The following is a 19,567-nucleotide window of genomic DNA, read 5'->3' on the forward strand; positions in this document are numbered from 1 at the left end:
TTAGCATGTTTAAAGAGCATGGTAAATTTTGAAGTGGAATTATCACTCAGAACATGTAAATATAGTTAGCAACTATGGTCACTTAGCTTACAAATAAATAAATGCCTTATAGATGGGTTGGCAGGAAGAAAGGTTATTTTCCTCCTCTGTGGAGGAAAGTTTCTTGGTAAAAAAAATGAGATAAAGTATTTAAAGAATTTGATTCTATTGAATTTCTTACATCAGAATTATAATTTAATAGGGAACAAGCATACTAATAAATGCATATTTGTGGACTCTAAAACTTATACTCTTGACATGGTTGTACTGTGATGGGATTAATTCCATACATATTGGTCATTTTCATATAGAGGTGGTGAACAACCCAATTCTTTGCCCATGGTTTACATTTGTATATCTAGCTAGTTTTTTGGAGATTGGATAATTTATCAGTTATTACTCACAGGCTCATTTGAAGATAACAATATTCTCTATATGTAGTACAGGTTGGCAAAGTGTGGTTCATCTATGCCAGAATTACCTGGAGAATTTTGCTGCAGAATCCTGACACTCCCCTCTCTGGCCCATCTTAGACCATTGAATTAGAATCTTAGGATGGGGCTAGATTTTTAACAAATTCTTGGGTGAGCTTAAGCATTCAATATTTAATAACTAAATTCTTGTCATAACTATTTTTCTTTGATGTGTAAGATTTTAACCATTTAATGGATAAGATTTTAACACACTGTATAATAGTTTAACAACTTAATGGATAGGAGTTTAGTTAAGTAAAGTTTCTATTACAGATATGTAGAGTTAATCGTATCAGTAGCTATCACGTATTGAACATATGAACAAAAAATGCTGTTCCATGACCATTCAGGACCTGCAGTTCACACAACTGCCCTGCATGGTGGATGATACTATTTCCATTTTACATGTGGGAGACAGGTTAGAGAGGTTAAGGATAAGGCCTACTTGTAGTAAGAGATGGCACTAGGAATTCAATCCAAATGTGGTTTAGTCCAAAGCCTGTACTGGAATCACCATGGCAGAGTGCTCATTTATGCATTTGTAGCAATGCACAGGGCCACCGCTTGCTCACATGGCACTTTTATATGAAGTAGAAAAGGTCTCTTCATCCTTCAGAAAGATGCAGGTCATGCTACAGTACAAGAGGCTAGCATGAGGTAGATTTCACCTCCCCCCTCTCTCTCCATCAGGCTGCCTTGTGCAATGAGTAACCTGAATTACTGTAGGTGCTGGCCTAGATGATGCTTTTAGTGAGACAATTCTAAGGCTCTGTACTTTAGATTTAATATCTTATAAACACCCCAAAACATGTTAGCAGACTAAAATCCCAGAAGTGTGACAGGAGTGAAGAGCAGGGAAAGTGAGGAGATGGCTTATTGATTGCCCAACTCTGCTGATTTATTTTGATTGCATTTGGGGTTCTTGTGAAATGGAGTGTCTTTACATTCCTGTATTGTGATGGAGGCCACTTATATGAGATCTTAACCTTTTTGCTCCAGCCCAACATAGTTTGACATGGTTTCATTTATATCTACACTCTATCCACTATTTTATTAATATCCAAATTACTACATTTTTGATACCAAAATGCAGTAATGTTTATAAACTATTCAAGATTTAATTGGACTTTTTCCCACAGCTGTATTTTTGTTAATAGTTTCACATGCCTATGTATTATTAGCATTAAAAAATATAGCTCATGCTTTTGGCTCATGCTATACATTTATGCTCTTATCACACCTCTTCTAGTCTACCTTTTAGATATCTTACTATATTAGAGTCAAGCTTTCTTTATTCTCTGCAGTAGGACTTATCTCAGAAAACCAGGAAAGCTTTTAACTTTTCCATTAAAAAAATCAGCTTACACAATTCTGATGAATTTTCTAAAAGAAAAAAAAGTCAGCATGGAAAGCCATTAACTTTTTAGACAAAAACCTTGGTTATATCTTCAGAGCATACTGCTATTTGAGCCAAGAATGTTCTATACATAAGCGATACTAATTATTGAGCACCTACTGTGTGTCATGTCCTGTCCTAGGTTCTTTGCATGTTTTTAGCTCATTAAATTTAATCACTACAGTCAGTCTTTTGGAGACTGCTTTCCAGGGGAATAGGTGATATACTGTGGCTGCTTCAGTGCAGACTTGTCACCATTCCTGGAAGAAAGCACCCCACCAAATATTTTACTATTTGTGCATTGGCCATGAATGTCACCTACACAAGGAGCCACACCTGGGGTTCATAGAGAGTTGTAGAGGGTATTCTCTGTGTTCCTGTTTTCTTAGGGAGTCAACCTTTTATTTTACTCTCATTCTTTATGTTAGAAAAATAGAAGCAGGTTTTTTGTAGGAACATTTATACTCTCCCATGGTGCCTGTTATCAGAGGTGCAGGCTCTTAATCACTTAGTTCCATTTCCTTCCTTTGAAATAGAGATTATGGACCTAATGAATTCAGCATTTGTTTTGATGAACTTGTATTGATGAACACTAACTTGGACTGCACAGAGAATGAAATATGCTTTAAAGGTTTTTTTTCACACCTCAATACAACTTTCTTAAAATCAGATTATGAGATAAAAAGTAGTTGCCTGGGAAAACCCTAATGATTTTAAGTATTGGATACCAATAGTTTGGGGGCTACCTTGAAGCTGCTACTGAAGACCACAGGGGTCCTGCCTGTTGAAGAGAAAAGGACCACTCATGGGATGGTTTTTGCTGATTATTGCAATTTAACAAGCTTACTTTCTGATTTCTGGATTCTACTGGAAGTTGCTCTTTTTTTTTTTTTTGCGGTATGCGGGTCTCTCACTGCTGTGGCCTCTCCCGTTGCGGAGCACAGGCTCCGGACGCGCAGGCTCAGCGGCCATGACTCACAGGCCCAGCTGCTCCATGGCGTGTGGGATCTTCCCGGGCTGGGGCACGAACCCGTGTCCCCTGCATCGGCAGGCGGACTCTCAACCACTGTGCCACCAGGGAAGCCCTGGAAGTTGCTTTAGATAGTTACTGAAATTTTGAATGTGAATACCATTTTAATTACTCCTGTTGAACAACTGTCAGTAATACATTTATGAGTTTCTTATATATTATTGAGGAAAAAATCTACCTATCATCTTTAAAGATAAATAGTACTCAGTTTATTTATTTAGACTCATGCTTATGGAACAATTCTATTATGTTGTACTAATATTTTACTTTTAGGATTATTACACATGATCTGTACATTTGTAATGTAACTTATTTCCTAGGAGTTCAAGCAGTAATTTTATTCTTGAATCTTATTTAAAGTTCACTTCTGCTTCATCTATTGTGGGTCAGCAACATCCTGCACATTTGCTTCTTTCAGGAGACATGGGATAGATCAATGGAGTGTGTATAGGCATTCAGAGCACCAGAGAAAGGTATGATAGAAATGTTCAGTTACATTATGGTAGGGAAAGCTGAAGTGGGAATAGTTTCAGGGGACATTGCTGTCTTTTCTGAGGCTGTCTCTTATTAATAATTCATTATAATTTAGAATACAAAGTAATTTTGCATTTCTTCCATTCAGCGTAGCTCCAGCATATTTTCACTACCTCCTCATAAGCTTCACTTGTGATTTCTATGCAATTAGCAAACCCATTCATTATGTGTCAAATGTTGCAGTAGGGTACAGAGTATTATGATGAACAGGGCATATTTTTTATTTGGGAAGGTAAGAGGTGCATATTAATAATAAAAAGGCAAAATTAAAAGTTTTGAGCCATAATGTTTCCATAAAAGTGGAACATTCAAATATGGCATTCAAATATGGCAAAGCCACTTCTAGCTTGAGGAAGCCTCTCTTCTTCTGAATGTCTCCTATTGCTAACCTCATCCACTCAGAGACCCTTATTTTACCTATGGAAAATTTTACCTGAGTGTGTTGAACTGTTTCACTCATCTCTTCTTTCATACCTTTGTTCTCTTCTTGTCCAAGTAGGACAACTTAATGCTTTTTAGGTGCACTCATTCTCATATTGCTTCCTGAGCATCACTTTGAAAACAGAAATACTCTCTCAAAAACCTGCCAAGTATTTTTTTTCTTCTTTTAAATGATTCCTGGAATTTTACCTCATGCACAAAATCTGTTGATTTGATCAAAGAAGTGGATATGGATTTTTCTGCTGCTCAACATTGACAGCAAACACCCATTTCTTCCCCTGATTTCCTGAGACATATATTCAATAAGTTTGTTTAGTACCTTTTATGCCAGGAACATAAACGAATCTGGAATGAGTTTCTCAAACACTGATAAGAGACAGGTGTATGAACAGTAGATTACAATATGATATGGTCAGTGCTGTAATAGAAGTGTGTGTGTGAAGTGCATTATGAACACAAAGAATAGATTACCTAGCTCTGGGGAAACTGAAGAGTAGAACTGTGTAAGAAAGCAAAGAGAGAGAAAGTTGCTAAAAGAAGGAACCAGTCCATGCAAAGGAATAAAAGCATGAAAAAAGGTGTAGATTTGGGTCAGATTGTGGCATACCCTGTATTCCATATCATGACAGCTGGGTTTAAACAAGATATTACATGTAAAGTGATCAATGCAGGACTTTATACACAAAAGGCAAGAAAAAAGTATGAGCTATCTGTGTTAAAAATACTGTTTCTTATTTTTAATCGTAATAATCCAGGAAGATATCAGGAGTACTTGGAGAATTTTAAGCAGCAAAATTAATGAGTAGATATGCTACAGAAAAATGGCTCTGGCATCAGTTTAAAATAGGGATTGGAGGGAGAAAGATTGAGGGGTAGAAGATCAGTTGGCAGTTGTAACAATAATGTAGGCAAAGTGTAATTAGGTTCTAATGACATGGGTTTGAGAATTAACCTCTTTATATCTCTTTCATCATCTGTAAATGTCAGGATTATAATAGCATCTAATTCATAGGATTTTCATGAAGATTAAATGAATTAACATTTTCAAAGCTCTTATAACAATGCCTTGTTAGTACTATGTGTTTGTTAAACAAAATTCAAACAGATGAATATTGCTTGTATGTCTTTTGCATATGCATGAGTCCTAGATTGTTGTAACTGGACATGAATTGTATTCATGTCACATTCTCTGCATAGGCAGTAATAAAGAATTGTTCATTTCAGTTGATTCTAGTTATAGTGATATTCAATTGATACTTGTCTATTTAACACCATGAAAGATAGAGACAAGTCTTGGTCCTCTGAGTCAAATACATAATAACACCTTGACTACTCTTCAGCTGGTTATCGTCAGTGATGGCAAAATCCCTTTGTACATATCATGTATAGTCATTGTAGTATATCAGGGGTACAGATATTTTAAAGGTTATGTGCACATAAACATAAAAAGATTTTGTTGTTGTCATCAAGTATTCTATCGGAGCTCAAATTTATTTCCAAGAGGAGACCGTGAGCTATAGTGTTCTAGATGCACCAGTCCTAAATCAAATTATAGATTTTGGCAAGTACACTGTGATGCATAATTCTGTGACATGCTGCTCCTATGTCTGATGAAATAAAGCACCTGTTTCTTTATAATCTAATTTTATTTAATTTTGTACTATGAAAAGACACACTTGACTTGATCTAATCTTCTGATTTTAAGTGTAAGGTAATTGCTGATTGAGAGTAAAATGCTGGTGAAACCTGTCAGAGGACTTACTTAAGTTCAATTGGCCTGAAATCTTTTGGATCACTCTTTCCTTGGCTTTTCATCATCATTTCTCAAGTTCAGAATTATTGACATTCTTGGTCAGATAATTTTTTGTTATGCGGGGGCTGACTTGTGGGACGTTTAGCAGAATTCCTGGCCTTTACTCACTAGAAACCAGGAGAACCCCTTTTCTCTAGTTTCAACAACCAAAAATACCTCCCAATATTGTCAAATGTCTTCAGAAGAGTTAGGGTGGGGATCACCCCTGAGAGCAACTGTTCTAAATAATGATTAACAGACACTAAAAGGATGCAGTTTTCCTGAGTCATGCAGCTGGAATATCAATTTGCTCAGGGTTCATCTCAGCAATTTCAGTTTTTTACTAACCTTCTTCAGGCAAGAAGTTTATCTCTCGGGTTTCCCCAAATATGTTAAAAGTATTTTCTTCCAAGTCATTTTACTGGCTTATTAATATTTTAGTTATCCCATTTAGGAGGTTTCTGCCAAGCAAAAGCATCTGGTTGACTATAAAGCTAATTTCTTCAATTTTATATTTGGCCATATGAATGTTGTGCTATTAAAAAAAACCTTTCCACTTCATTTTGCCTCTTTTGAGAATTAGTTAATTTAAATCTGTTCATATTATATTAACAATGCCGAGGACTAAAGTGGCGTTCAACTAATATTTGTTGAACGCTTGAATGTATGAAAAAATGGACCTCAGTCTCATGTGTATTTATTATGGTGAAAGAATTACTTTTCAGTTCACTTAAAAAAGAGATCTGCTTCTTAATTAAAAAAAAAAAAAGAAAAAGAAAATAGAAGGGCCATGTAATCCTCCAGGCCTACTTAACAGGTGAATATTCCTGAGCTACTTTTCATTTTTATCAAAAAAGTAGGGGTCTAGTGGGTATAAAAATAGGGAAAAAAATCATTAGGTATGAAGCCAGTGAAGTTCTAACAAATGTCTACTGCATTTTCCAAATGGATGAGAATCATGATAAGCTGTTTCTTTGCCTTCACAGTGTAGTACTACCTTATGAGAACTTCTCCTATGTAGATATTTGCTCTGGGTTGTTTCACTGTGTTATTTAACTTTCAGAAGACTATTTTCTTTACCGCCTTTACTAGTCCAGAGGGCTTGTTACTTTGCAAGTCTCCAGGAACACAGTGCATCAGCTCTCCCTATTGTACATTTTTATCACCCTCATTTTGCAGGACAGAGGTACTTGGAATGCATTTCTGGATTGTGATTTTCCAATAAGTACCCAAATAACACTTTATTGAGAAATATAACACTGATATATTTAATACTGGCTTTATTAATTGTTCCATATGTAATATCTGACCCCCCCAAATAGATTGTAAGCTCTCTGTAATTAGAAATTACATCTGACATTCTTTAACATTCTCTAGTATAAGAATAGAGTCAGAAATCATTCAGTGAATCTGGATTCTCTTCTTGGATGGTATTATTTTATGTATTTAATTATTCAAGAATTTCTAGGAAATTCATTCTAAAGAGAGTTGGCACTTAGCAAATTTTGCCCAAGGAAATAATTAAGGAGTAAATGAGTATTAGGCCTTAGGTTTTTTTATTTGCATAAGTGCAGGGATTATTTTCCATAATCAAGGTATTTGGGGTTCTAAGAGTAGGTTTCATGCAGTTTGTTAGTATTCTATAATTTTCTAGAAACACAAATTACACAGACGGGGTGATTAGTTTCCCTTTCTGTGTAAAATTCCATCTTTCCTTTTTTAGGGTATATGTGTTAAGCATTAGTCAATGGGATCTTGTGTACCAACTTTTTGACCAAGACCCACAAGTACAGCAGCTGGCCACACCTAGAGGTTAAAAAATACAGGACCAAGAGAAGAAGATAAAACGAAGATTTCAATGAAAGAAATGCACAGCAAATTCTGGGAGATGACATTACTGTTGGCAAGATACACTGATGATATATTTTGTTCACTGCTTTGTCCCCAACAATTAGAACAGTATCTGGAGCATAGGAAACTATCAATGAATAATTTTTCAGTGAATGAGTAGATTAGTGATATCGAAGAACATAAGTTCTTTAAGCATAGGACTTTGACATTGAGTGGGTGTGTTGGAGGGATGAGGAATGAATTTCTACATACTTCATAAGTGACCTTCCAGGTCTAACTAATTTACAGCTTCTCTAAACCATTTTGATTTTAGGCTGATCATTGTAGGAAAGGAGAAGCATCTCAATACCTAGTGTTTTATTACTGGCCTTGCAACTTATGTTTTATTAAATCCTTAATATAAGTATTTCAACTCTCTTAGCTTTAAATATAAGATAAATACCTTTGCTGAGTATAGTACTTTGCTCTTTCATTAAGTACTCATTTTTGTTGTTTGTTTTTGTTCTCACAGCAATCCTACAAAATGAGTTTTTATTTCCTCCATTTAGCAAGTGAAGCTTGTAAACTGAGTTGTATGAACTAGCTTCATCCGCAGCCTTCTTATTTCAAAAATCCATCTCCTTTCCACATCATGCTGAATCAGTGACCAGTTTCTATGGTTCTCTTTGTAATGAGCATCTATTAACTGTAGAGTCCTAAGTTCCATTTGGATATATAGTAAAATTGCAAAGCACAAACTTTTATCAAGTTATAGTAGCAACTTGGCCACATAAGTGATAATGGAGATGATAGATACCATTATTTTCAGGAATCAATATTAAAGTCATAATGTGAAATGAATTGGGATTTAAAAATTTAGAAGTATGTAGTAGCACATTTCATTTGTTCCTATTTTGTCTTTTTGTGAGTGATAGTGTTTCATTTAGGGTCCTTGTCGGAAAATAAAATTCACCCCATAGGGGTGAATGAAGAGATTTTAAGGAAAGAATTCCTTATCAAGACAGAGAAAAACAGAATGATCCTACAGGAATGAGGGCTGTGGAGAATAATTGACAAATGGAGGATAATTAACTCAAATACTTATACTGAGGATTGGATAATTAATTTTTGAAACATTATCTCTATCTGTATCCATAATCATGCCAGTCTATGTAATTTTCTTCCAATAGAGAATATATGGTTCAATTGGAGAATACATTTGGAATTATAAAAGCATCTTTATCTACAGTTTGATCCTGCAGAATTTAGTTTCGCCATGAAAGACTTTAACACCAAATATAATGTTTTGTGGTCTTTGAAAGGAGAAACTACAAATACTGTGAACACACCATAAACATTTGAATATCAGTTAGATCTGACAACAGTTATTCCTAGTGGCATATTATTTTCCATGATTGTCTGCCATTTCATGATTTGCTGCATGAAAAAAAAACTTTGTGCTATGACCACTCTAATCTTGTCACTGCTAGGAAGTCTCAACAAATCCTTAGTATATAATGCTATTTTTATATTGTCCACTGCTTTCTGTCAGTGATGGAAAACTTCTGAGTTCCTGAGTTCGTTCTAGTCACTGATCAGTGGCAGCTCTCAATAGACAAAAGCCAGTTCTGTCAACAAAAGGTGTTGACTTGGGAGAGGAAAACTCTTTGCTACGACCATGGGGTGACACCTGGAACAAAATCACCTTCAAGGTCATGGTTTTGTGTTTTGCTTTCAATATGTGAGAGCTTATAAAAGCCTAAAAAGTGTTCTAACAGTCTGAGATAAAATATATAGCAAGAGTATTTAGCAGAGAGTTAAAAAAAAGTAGCTACTAGATATGTTTGTGAGTGGGATTATAGTATTAATTCTCAAATGAAATGTTTCCTATGAATCAAGAAATCTCCATATTAATTCTCATCTTGAGGGAGGTGACGTCATTTTTATCCTTTTGTTGTTACTGTTTTTATTGTTAATTTTGCCCATAAAGAAATATCCTAGTTTTCTAGCTAGGTAAGTGTACTTTAGTGAAATGCATTCAATGTTTTTCCTACATTTTCCTTTTAATTATTTTTACTTTCGACCTAAAATTTATATTGTTCTGTCAGTCAAGTTGCTTTGTTTAATTGTCTATTTTATTTGATATGCATTCAGCAATCAAAGTCTGAATGAAAATATTCTCTAAAATGAATTCTCTGCTGTTCCACACCTTTGAGAATGTAGTTTTTAGCACTTAATCAGCTTTATAGGCTAAACTATTCTTCATGATTTATTGCATAGAAAAAGGGGTATCCTGCCTCATGAGTGGGGGTAGAATATACCTTTGGATTCTAAGGTGCTATTTATATAATCTGAAATACACCTCTCAACCACTGTTTCAGCTGTCAAATGCCAAACATAAAGATGTTAGCAAATTTTGTGTTTTTTGTGGATATGATTATTATGTGATTATAAATATTATTGTAACTATAAAATCAGTATATATTCAAATGCAATAAAATCCCATTTAACATTCTAAATATATTATGATAATCACTAATTTAAAAATCTGAGAAAGATTTTAACTAAATAACTAGCTTATGTTAAGTTGTTCTCTTCCCAGGATACAGAGGACATATAGGGCATTATAACCTTAGTTGAGATGCTTTTACCTATACATCAATGAGCCTGCTCAACATGCACATGAGAGCTCAGTAATTGGAGAATGAGAAGTCTGCAAGTCCTGGATAATGGAATAAATGAGTGGAATGATCTGAGGCAAACAGAACTAGTCTAGGGAAGCCTGTGAAGCAGCCAACACTAGCATGGAGGTTATAGCAGATGTGTGTGTGTATATATATATATATATATATATATATGTCTTATATATTAGATATAAGAATTAGACATAGAAATGAAAAGTGTTACCAGTAAGGAAAGGTAAATTTGGGGTAACTTGAAAAAGACACCAGGGAAAAGAAGGAAGTATTATTGACTGCCTTCTCTTCATTAAGCTCTGGATACACCCAGTTTTATGCAAATCACACAATAATCAGCAAGTTTGGTTTTTGTAAATAACTTCCTTAAGTTATGAATAATTAATATCAATCTTTAAGTTGTTAATTGGTTATTGTCAATAACTGCCTTAGGTTTTCAGCACTAGGAAGTGGTTGGGCTGGGCTCTGTCAGACCAGGAAGGTCTGCTCTCTTGTCACATCCTCCAACAAAAGGATGCATAATAGTTGAGGACAACAAAAGGGGCCAGTGTGTTGACAGATTTGCCTGGTTACAGGTAGAATGTATTGGTCTGTTTATTGGGAGAGAAGGCAGTTGGAGAAGATTAAGTGAGACGGAAATATGTGAGGGTTCAAAGAAGGATGGTAAGGAAAAATTAGTGACTTCTGAAAACACAGGATCAGCTATGTGAAACAGAGTGTAGTAGCTAGTCCCCATATTATGTTAATGTTTAGTTATGCATAAGGTTATTTGTACAAAGCCTCCAGTTGCCAATCAGACATATGTGACATCAGTGGGATCACACCTTTTGACCTCCCTACTTTTCCAACCTAATCAAAGGCACTAGTAGTGACCTCAGGGCAGTAGATAAAAGTGACTGAACAAGGGGATCATGATTGTTCTCCCTCCAGTTCAAATCACATTTAGCCAAGATCTGCTGGGCTGCTTCTGGCTGTATTTACAAGTTAAAGACAATAACTTCCCTAAAGCTGTGTATTTAATTAAGTGGGTCTGAATGTCTCCCAAGACAAGGAGTTGAAGTATGTAGAACACACACATTCCAACTCAAAGTCCAAGTGTGTTATTTCCTAGAGCTCAGTTGCAAAATATAATTATAAAATGCCTCAAATTTAGCTGATAGATTTTCCATTGATGTTTAGAAGCACAAAAATGCATTATTTGTACAGCTTCATTCATTTCATACTTTTTAATAGATGGTAAATAAATTGCACCTTTTTGTTAAATGGTAAGAAGTTAAAAATAAAAAGCTGAAGAAAAAATGGCCATTATATTCAGAATTATTCCTCACTATTGCAAGTCAGACACAAACTATCCAACTTGTGTATGAAGAGCATGCATTCAATTCAATTCAATAAATATAACACTACTAATTGAAACGAGGGAGTCAGCTATATGGTAAATACGTAACAACGTAGAAATTGGCAATTACCATGTGATTGGTAGCACACAAATTGAATGCAGGTTAGGAAGGGCTCAGGAGATTTAAGGCAGAAATGAGTCTCCACATTACCTTATTGACAATCCTAGTGATGACTAAAACAAAGGAACCCATAAAACTTACAAGAAGGGATGTGATTTGGTTATGGAGAATAACCAGTTCCAAAGCAGAATGTTGTCACATCTGAATCACATAGCCCTTCCTAATGCCCATTAAATTCTTCATAAACTCTCTTCTCCCCACCCCACCCCACAAAAGACTAAGACAGAGTTTACTCAAAATTTCTATGATGCAGTTTGATGTATGTGTGTGTGTCTATGAATATGTCTCTTAGTCCCTCATGCAATTTAAAAGACCTGCATCCCTAAATTATGGCTTTATTTCTCTATTTTCTTCACTATTGATTTTCTTGGAAAAGCAAACTTGCTAGTCCATACTCACTACCTCCATTTTTTCCCCGTTTCCATTTTAATTCCATTTCTATCACTCTGAAACTCTTTCTGCTTAAACCGTCTAGTCATCTCCAATCCCCAAACTTGGTGGCCCTTCTGCAGTTTCCCACCTACTTAGCCTTGATGCTTCTCTCTCTACATCATTCGTTCTTACAGTTCTTTCCTCTTTGACTTCCTTCATACCCCTGTCCTAAACGCTGACTGTTCTGGCAGTTCCTTAGCCATCTCTTCCATACGTTCTCCCATTGCTCACCTCTTGAATATTGAAAACATGAAGGGCTCTATTTTCAGTCTTCCCATTTGGTGATCCCTTGTTTCTCTTGACGTTAATTGTAACAGATATACCCTGACTTAGGTTACATCTCTAATGTTCAATGTTCATCTGTGTTTAATTCATTCAACAAATTTGACAATATTTATTGACTCTTATGTGCTAGGCACTGTTTCCATTGAAGTGATACAATTATGATCCTGTCCCCACACAAAAAGGACATAGTATTCTCAGAGAACATAGGGTCTACTCAGGTGAATAGACATTAATGAGAGAACCACACAGGTAAATATAAAATTATGCTTGTGGCAACTGCCACAGAGGAGAGGCATATGGTCCTATAAACACTTAAAACTTTATCAGAGAGATCAGCAAATGCTTCCCTGAGGAAGCCTTCAGTTCTTCGGATAAAGACTCAAGGATCACTCCATCACCCAAATGTTACTTTCTTTCCAGGTGACCTGTGCCTTATTGGGGGGTGTAGTTTCCATGTCCTGATGGCTGACGTGCTCAGGAGTATCACCTCTAGATGGGTGAGATTTCAATATTTCCATCTTTAATATAGGATCCCTATACTATATCCCTAGTCTAGGACATGAAGATGCATCAGATAATATGCTACATTGTATTATTGTTTAGCACCCTCAATATAAGAGTCGGGCCATACACACATATCAGATATAGATGGAAATATATTATTGTACTTTTTTCTTTAGATATAATTACATATCACTGAAAATATACTGTATAGTGATTAAAATGTACTATCTTTGCCACTCATATCATGAATAGTTCCTTATGTTTTGTTTTCAAATCTATTCCAAATACCTTTTTTATTACTCATTGAAACTCTGATCAAAATATCTACCTAATTGTAATAGATTGCTGATTTGCTGCTTTAACTGGTAAACAAAAGGTATGGGGGCTTTTGATCACAAAGGAGATTTAGTGTTCAGATTCCAAAATTTATAGCTATTTTACCAAATAAATAAATGGTCATAATTATGACAAAAAATATTTCTTTGTAATAGGGAACTTTGGATACATCTTGTGAACTTAACTAAAGATCTTGAAGAAAGATGAGAAAGAGTGAGGAAGAATTTCTTTTTCATAAAACTGTCAATGAAAAATTACCATTAATGTGTTAACTTGGCTGATGTGATTTGAAGGATAGTGCCTTTTTGTGACAAAAAATACATACTCACTTAAAAAATATGTGTGACTATTTATGTTTCCAGTAAAAAAAAAATATATATCTTATGAGCATTTCAGGTCCTAGGTAATTTTATATCAAAAATTAATATTCAAAGCCACAAGAATTTACTGCATTCCTACTATATGCAATATGGGAAGCCATGATATCCCAAGCACATTTTTTGGGAAAGAGCCTTATTTGTTTCCAATTTATTCAAGGAAAAATTAATCCAGAGAAGGAAAATTATCTTTACTATCTTAGATACTCTATATAACTACCTTTTTTAAAAATAGTCTATCATTTGCATTTCAATCAATGGACAAGCAGTATTGAGTACCCACTTCACGTTCAATTCTGGGCTATGCATGAGATTACAAAACACATGATTACAAAATATGAGAACACAAAACTTCTCAAATCCTTGACCTTGAGAAGTTTTCCATCTGGTTGGTAAGATAAGGATCGGGCTTAAGACACAATTAAAGAAACACACATCGATTATTGATGCAAGGTCTCCCCTCTTATGCTCAGCCATTCATACTTTAACATTCTTTATTTTCCTCTTTTGACTATTGACTCTAGTCCAGGGCAGAAAGTGTCTATTTTGAGCAATGAAAATATAGGACTTTAGTTTGAAAGAATGTGGACAAAAAACAATTCAAGTATAAAAATCCATATAGAGCCAAGAGATTCCTATAGGGAAAAATAACGTTTTTCCTGCCAAATTTTGAATGTATTCTCTACAGTAAGCTGGACTTTGGTATCTAGAAAAAGTTTTGCTTATTTGAGTTTTAAAACTCTTCTTTTGCCCATGTTTACCTGTAGGCATCTACAATTGCAGAAAACTTTCTTTAGAATTGTGATTAACTCTTGGCATCACGTAGTATGCTTTGCTACAATATTTAATTAGAAAAAATGAAGGATAACATGATAAAACATAAGAGTAAGACAAATTTTTTAACTTACAATTTAATATATACTAAGATGGCAAACCATTTTATTTAGATACACTGTCTTAATGCTTTCAAAGAATACTTTAATATAAGTTCAGGGAATTATTTAATTCACATTAATATATTCTCTGAAAAAATAAATAGTCATCATTTATAAAATAAATTATAAAAATTACACCAAAGTATATATTGAGAAGAAGAGATTTGAGAATTATGTTATAAATGGAAACTAAGGCTGTAACTTTTGTTTCTTAGGTTTTGCTAGCCTAAGTTACCACCTAATAGACAGCAGGTATTTCCACTAAATTTAAATTGGCTAAGTGAAAGGACAATCAGAAAAAAATCTTTGCAACTTTCAAATTTCAAATATATTTCTACTGTCTTCATTCTGAAGATTTATTTGAAAAGTACTGTGTTTCTAAAGGAGTTAGTCAACTACGTTTATGATATGGAAATAACCTAATTATGATTAGCAAACATTTTCATCTTTTTAAGCAAATCATCCCATTATTAAAACTAACCTGTATCAAAATAATTTATTATTTAGAGGTTTTATTTTTTAAAATACAAATTTTTAATGGCTCACTGATATTCATATGTATTAATATTTATAAATGAATACAACCAAATAACTTTAAAAAGTCTAATGTAATGGCATTTCAAATCAACATAGGACAAGGTAGAATACTTAAAGGCCCATTTTAAACATTATTAATAATTCAGTGCCACAAGTCTGTATGAGAACTTACTAAGAATATTCAGTTGGCTAACTTCATCTCAGTAATCATAAGATAGATGAATAAGACACAGTCCTTGCCCTTGAGATGATAGCAGTCTAAAAGTTATGATCAGCAAATTTTTTTACATCATCTTTATTTGGATATAATTTACATACCCAATCTGTACATACATAATTTAGATATAATTTACATATACTATTATGTGTAGTTTGATGAGTTTGACAAATATATATATTACTTTTGTAACCATTACCCCATATAAGATATATAATATTACCTTCGCCCTAGAAATTTCCCTTGTGATCCTTTATAGTCACCTCTGGCTCCAAACAATGACTGTTCCAATTTTTTTCCCCACCATAAACTAGTTTTGTCTATTCCAGAAATGTTATATGAATGAACACATATAATGACTAGGAAATATTTCTCCATAAGTCTTTCATGATTCTGCATGTCTCTTGTGAGCAGAGGTACTGACTGTTTTTTCCAAAGGTGTTTGTATAGTGAACAACCTTGGAAGCTAGAGATAATGTCTTCTTCTGAGAAAAGAGCAAGTTTGTTATTGTTCAGTGCATTAGAGATAATGTGTCCGTTTGGGGTAAAGTCAGGCAGACTTACTGCCCATTATAATGGATTCAGGCTCCCGAAGCTCCCAGGTTCCTCTCCTGTAACATAACCCACTGTTTGGGCAGGTGTGGCACTCTAGCTAATCCTACTGCTGTGAGTAACAAAGTCCTTTGTCTGTGACCCAGGAGTCTTGTGTCTTCTGCCTGCATGAATGAAACTTACAAGCTTACACACTGAATAAAATCTCAGATCCTTCACAGTTCTTGGCACCAGTATGTATTCTTTTGTGTCTGGTTTCTTTAGCTTAAAGCTTTTGAGAATTATCCATGTTGTTTTACAAATTAATAATTAGTTCCTCTTCATTGCTGAGTTGTACTAATTGCATGATTATATCAAATTGGTTTATCTGTTCATTTGTTGATGCACATTTGAGTTGGTAGCAGTCTAGAAGTCAAGATCTGCACATTTTCTAAGTAGTAGTTTTTATACCATGTAATCCAATAGAGATATTTATAAAATGCTGTTAGAATACAGAAGAAGCAGTGATTAATCATGCAAAAGAAAACCTCACAGATGGGTTCACATTTGAGCTGGACCTTGAAGAATGAGTCTAATCTTCTTGAGAGTATAGAAGCCTGGCCTGTTGACCTATTAGAAAAAAAAAAAGTTCTACTCAAGTTTCTTTATGTGCATGCATTTTATATATGTATATCTGTGCGTAAGAATTTTCTCTTTTATTTCCAAAAGTTGTATGCTTCAGTTCATCAGCATGATCAATCACTACAAAGTTTTGAGGGGTTAGTGGGGTGCTGTCCACCCTCCCCCATACTTAATAAATTAACAATAATTTAACTAATATGGGTTATTTATGTTTTCCCAATCTTATGCAGAGAATAAGTAAGAGCATATTTAGGAAGTGTTGCTCTTTTTATTGGTTTACAACCTACAATCTCAGTAAGTATCCTTGTTTGGCAACTATAGCTTCAAAACAAGTTTTCTGAATCTCTGGTCTTTTATACAAGCAGAAAGCTGTCCTGCAGCCTCTCCAATGTAGAAATCCCCTAAGCAGCTACTGCCCGGCCCATGCTCCAGTTTCCATCCTCTCAGCGCTCTTGTCACAGACAAGTCCTGATTCAGAGAACTTTGTTGGTGACAGAAGATGTAGTTCTATACATTTTGACTAATCATAATTCTTGGATCTTTGCGTTTATTCTTTGAATAAAATGGTCTCCCTTAGAAAAATTTGTTCTGAGCTAACTGTGTATCTCATATTAAGAAGCCCCTTGAAGAAATAAAATTCTTATAAATAAGTTTTATAATTAAATAGATAAGAGTAGCATATGTGAAATAACTAATAGCTAATTATGTTACTGACAGAGGTATATAGATAGTGGTTGAGTGTAAAATTTGGAACCAAACTGCTGGTTTGAATTCTGACTCTACAATTTACTACCTTTGTGATCTTGCATGAGTTACTTGACTGCTTTAGACCTTCTGTAAAATGAGGATTATTATAATAGTATCTATTTCACAAGGTTATTGTGAGGATTATATAAAAAGTATAATGCACTAATGACATTGCCTGGTGCGTGTTAAGTAATATGCACATTTGCTGTTGATGATAGTGATAATGATGATTACGATGATGAAGAAGAATGATTATTTTAGTTGTAGTAAGTTCCATGAAGGAAGAGGTAAGAATAAGCACTGTGTGTTTGTGTTAAATTGAGACACAGATTTGGACGACTGCTTCATAGGTGCTTATTGGGGGAGTAATGAACAATAAATTGGAAAGGTAAACTGGGTTAGATTATGACACTTTGAAAATGAGGCTAAATTTAAACATAATGTGCTATACAGTTGGAAGCTTTTGAAGGTTCTGGACTGTATAAAATACATGTTTAAGAATGATCAGTCTTGCAGTAGCACTAAGAGAGGGGCCCTTAGAAATATCAAAGAATGAAATCATCATATAGGTGTGAGGCAAAGGGGTGGTGGTGAGAGTAGAACAAAGCTAGTTACGATAGAGAGAATGGGGAGGGAAGATAGGAAAAAAGAATAGTTTAGCTCTGGGAGCAGGAAGAATACTATCATTAACTGTTGGTTTAGCTGGGCAGCAGAAAAATGATGATTGAATCTGGATTATTTAGCGATCTGTTAATGATAAAAATCCTGGTAACTGACCTTTATAGTATTACAAGATTCTGAATGGCAAAGCAAGACTGAATTGTGTTTATTATAGTTTTGATGATAATTATGATTATTTTTCTAATTAATTGGAAATTGGCCATCTGTTCATGTTATAAAAGACATTACTAGACTTCATATTTAATTAACCCGAGTGTTACATTTCACAACCATGTTGGAAAGAAGACTTTTTCTGCAACCATTAAAACATGTTTTATTTTTTCACTCTAAGATTGTAATTGAAGTTGTGCTAATACTTGAATTTTTATAAGTGACCCTTTATGTAATATCTCCATTTTATGTTTAAATTCTTAGACTTCTAAAGCAGCTCTATGAAAAATAAATACTGTTAGAATATTTCCTCAATAGTCTGTTAATTTTGTCTTATACATTTTTTATAACAATATTAAGCTATGATGTAATAAATATTTAAGTGCTCACTCTTTGTTCTGTCATTACAGTGTTTGTCCCTTCAGTTTTGGGGAATGCTAGTAAGTATACAGTGTGGTCTGTGTAAGGTGAGGTTGTAAGTATGAAGCAGTGTAGTTTGGTGGGAAAAAAAGGAAAAAAGAACTTCTTTTAAAAAAGCATCTTCTTAAAAAAATACCTGCTCAGATATTTGCTAGGTTTATGGCTTCAGCAAGTCACCTTAGCCATTTGGTTCCTACATATAACAGGGACATCAGTCCTGCTTTTTAAGGGTTCTGTCAGGAATTATATGGATTATAAGGAATGTATGGAATTCAGATTATATGAAATTTATGAGGAGCCTTATATATAAATACTGGTGATTATTATTATTTTTTGCAAGGTAATATGTCAGACATGTTAAAACATTATGGGTTCTAATTCTTACTGTTGTCACTCCTGGCTTTTCTCTCTCTCAGATAATTCCATTGCCATTTAAAAGTATACTTGCTTAAGTCTTTCAGCTTTGTTTTTTCACCCAACCTAGATCTCATGAGAGGTGAATTTGGGATTAGCATGAGTAATTTTCCAGCGTCTAGGGAGACCTTACTGAGCCAAGCAGGTGACTACAGATATTGGCACCCGCAGTGAGAGAACAGGTGTTAGTCAAGCTGTAATAAAATTTTTAGGACTTATACAACTTTGTACTTTTCCAACTGAAATGACACAGTGCTCCATAGTTTCTTTTTTTAAGGCAAAAAGGAACTTGTCCTTTTCACTGCTAATTTTCTCATAAAGTACCAAGCACACGAGCCTCATTCTTTTTTCCCTGGGTTAAGAGTGTCAAGTGTGCTACAGCACGGTGGGGCTTTATTTGCTGCCCTCTGTAAAGAACAGACAACCAGCAGTTTCTGAGCTTTTCACTTGACTGCTTTCAAGCTGCTGAAGGGGAAAGAGCAACAAGTCAATGTGGCAAAAGGTTCACATGGAAGGGTCTGTCCAGTATTAGAATTTTAAAAGTAAAAACTCAAAATGAAATATATGTGCATAAATATCAAGGTAAGAATATATTAGTGATAGATCTG

General features: G+C 34.5%; 1 protein-coding gene across 3 annotated transcripts in view; it reads left to right on the forward strand.

Annotated features, from left to right (window-relative positions):
* The window catches only part of ARHGAP24 (Rho GTPase activating protein 24), a 771,185-nt gene that overhangs the window by 315,342 nt on the left and 436,276 nt on the right, over positions 1-19,567 (forward strand). Inside the window, exon 2 of one of the 3 annotated variants that reach the window (XM_067736517.1) lies at positions 12,889-12,965. The exons of the other annotated variants lie outside the window; for them this stretch is intronic. Coding sequence (XP_067592618.1) covers positions 12,962-12,965 — 4 coding nt within the window. The 5' untranslated portion in view covers positions 12,889-12,961. The remainder of the gene's footprint in view (positions 1-12,888; positions 12,966-19,567) is intronic. 3 annotated transcript variants of the gene reach the window in all.

This window comes from Pseudorca crassidens, chromosome 4 (assembly GCF_039906515.1).
Source record: "Pseudorca crassidens isolate mPseCra1 chromosome 4, mPseCra1.hap1, whole genome shotgun sequence".
In the NCBI taxonomy this organism is placed as follows: Eukaryota; Metazoa; Chordata; class Mammalia; order Artiodactyla; family Delphinidae; genus Pseudorca; species Pseudorca crassidens.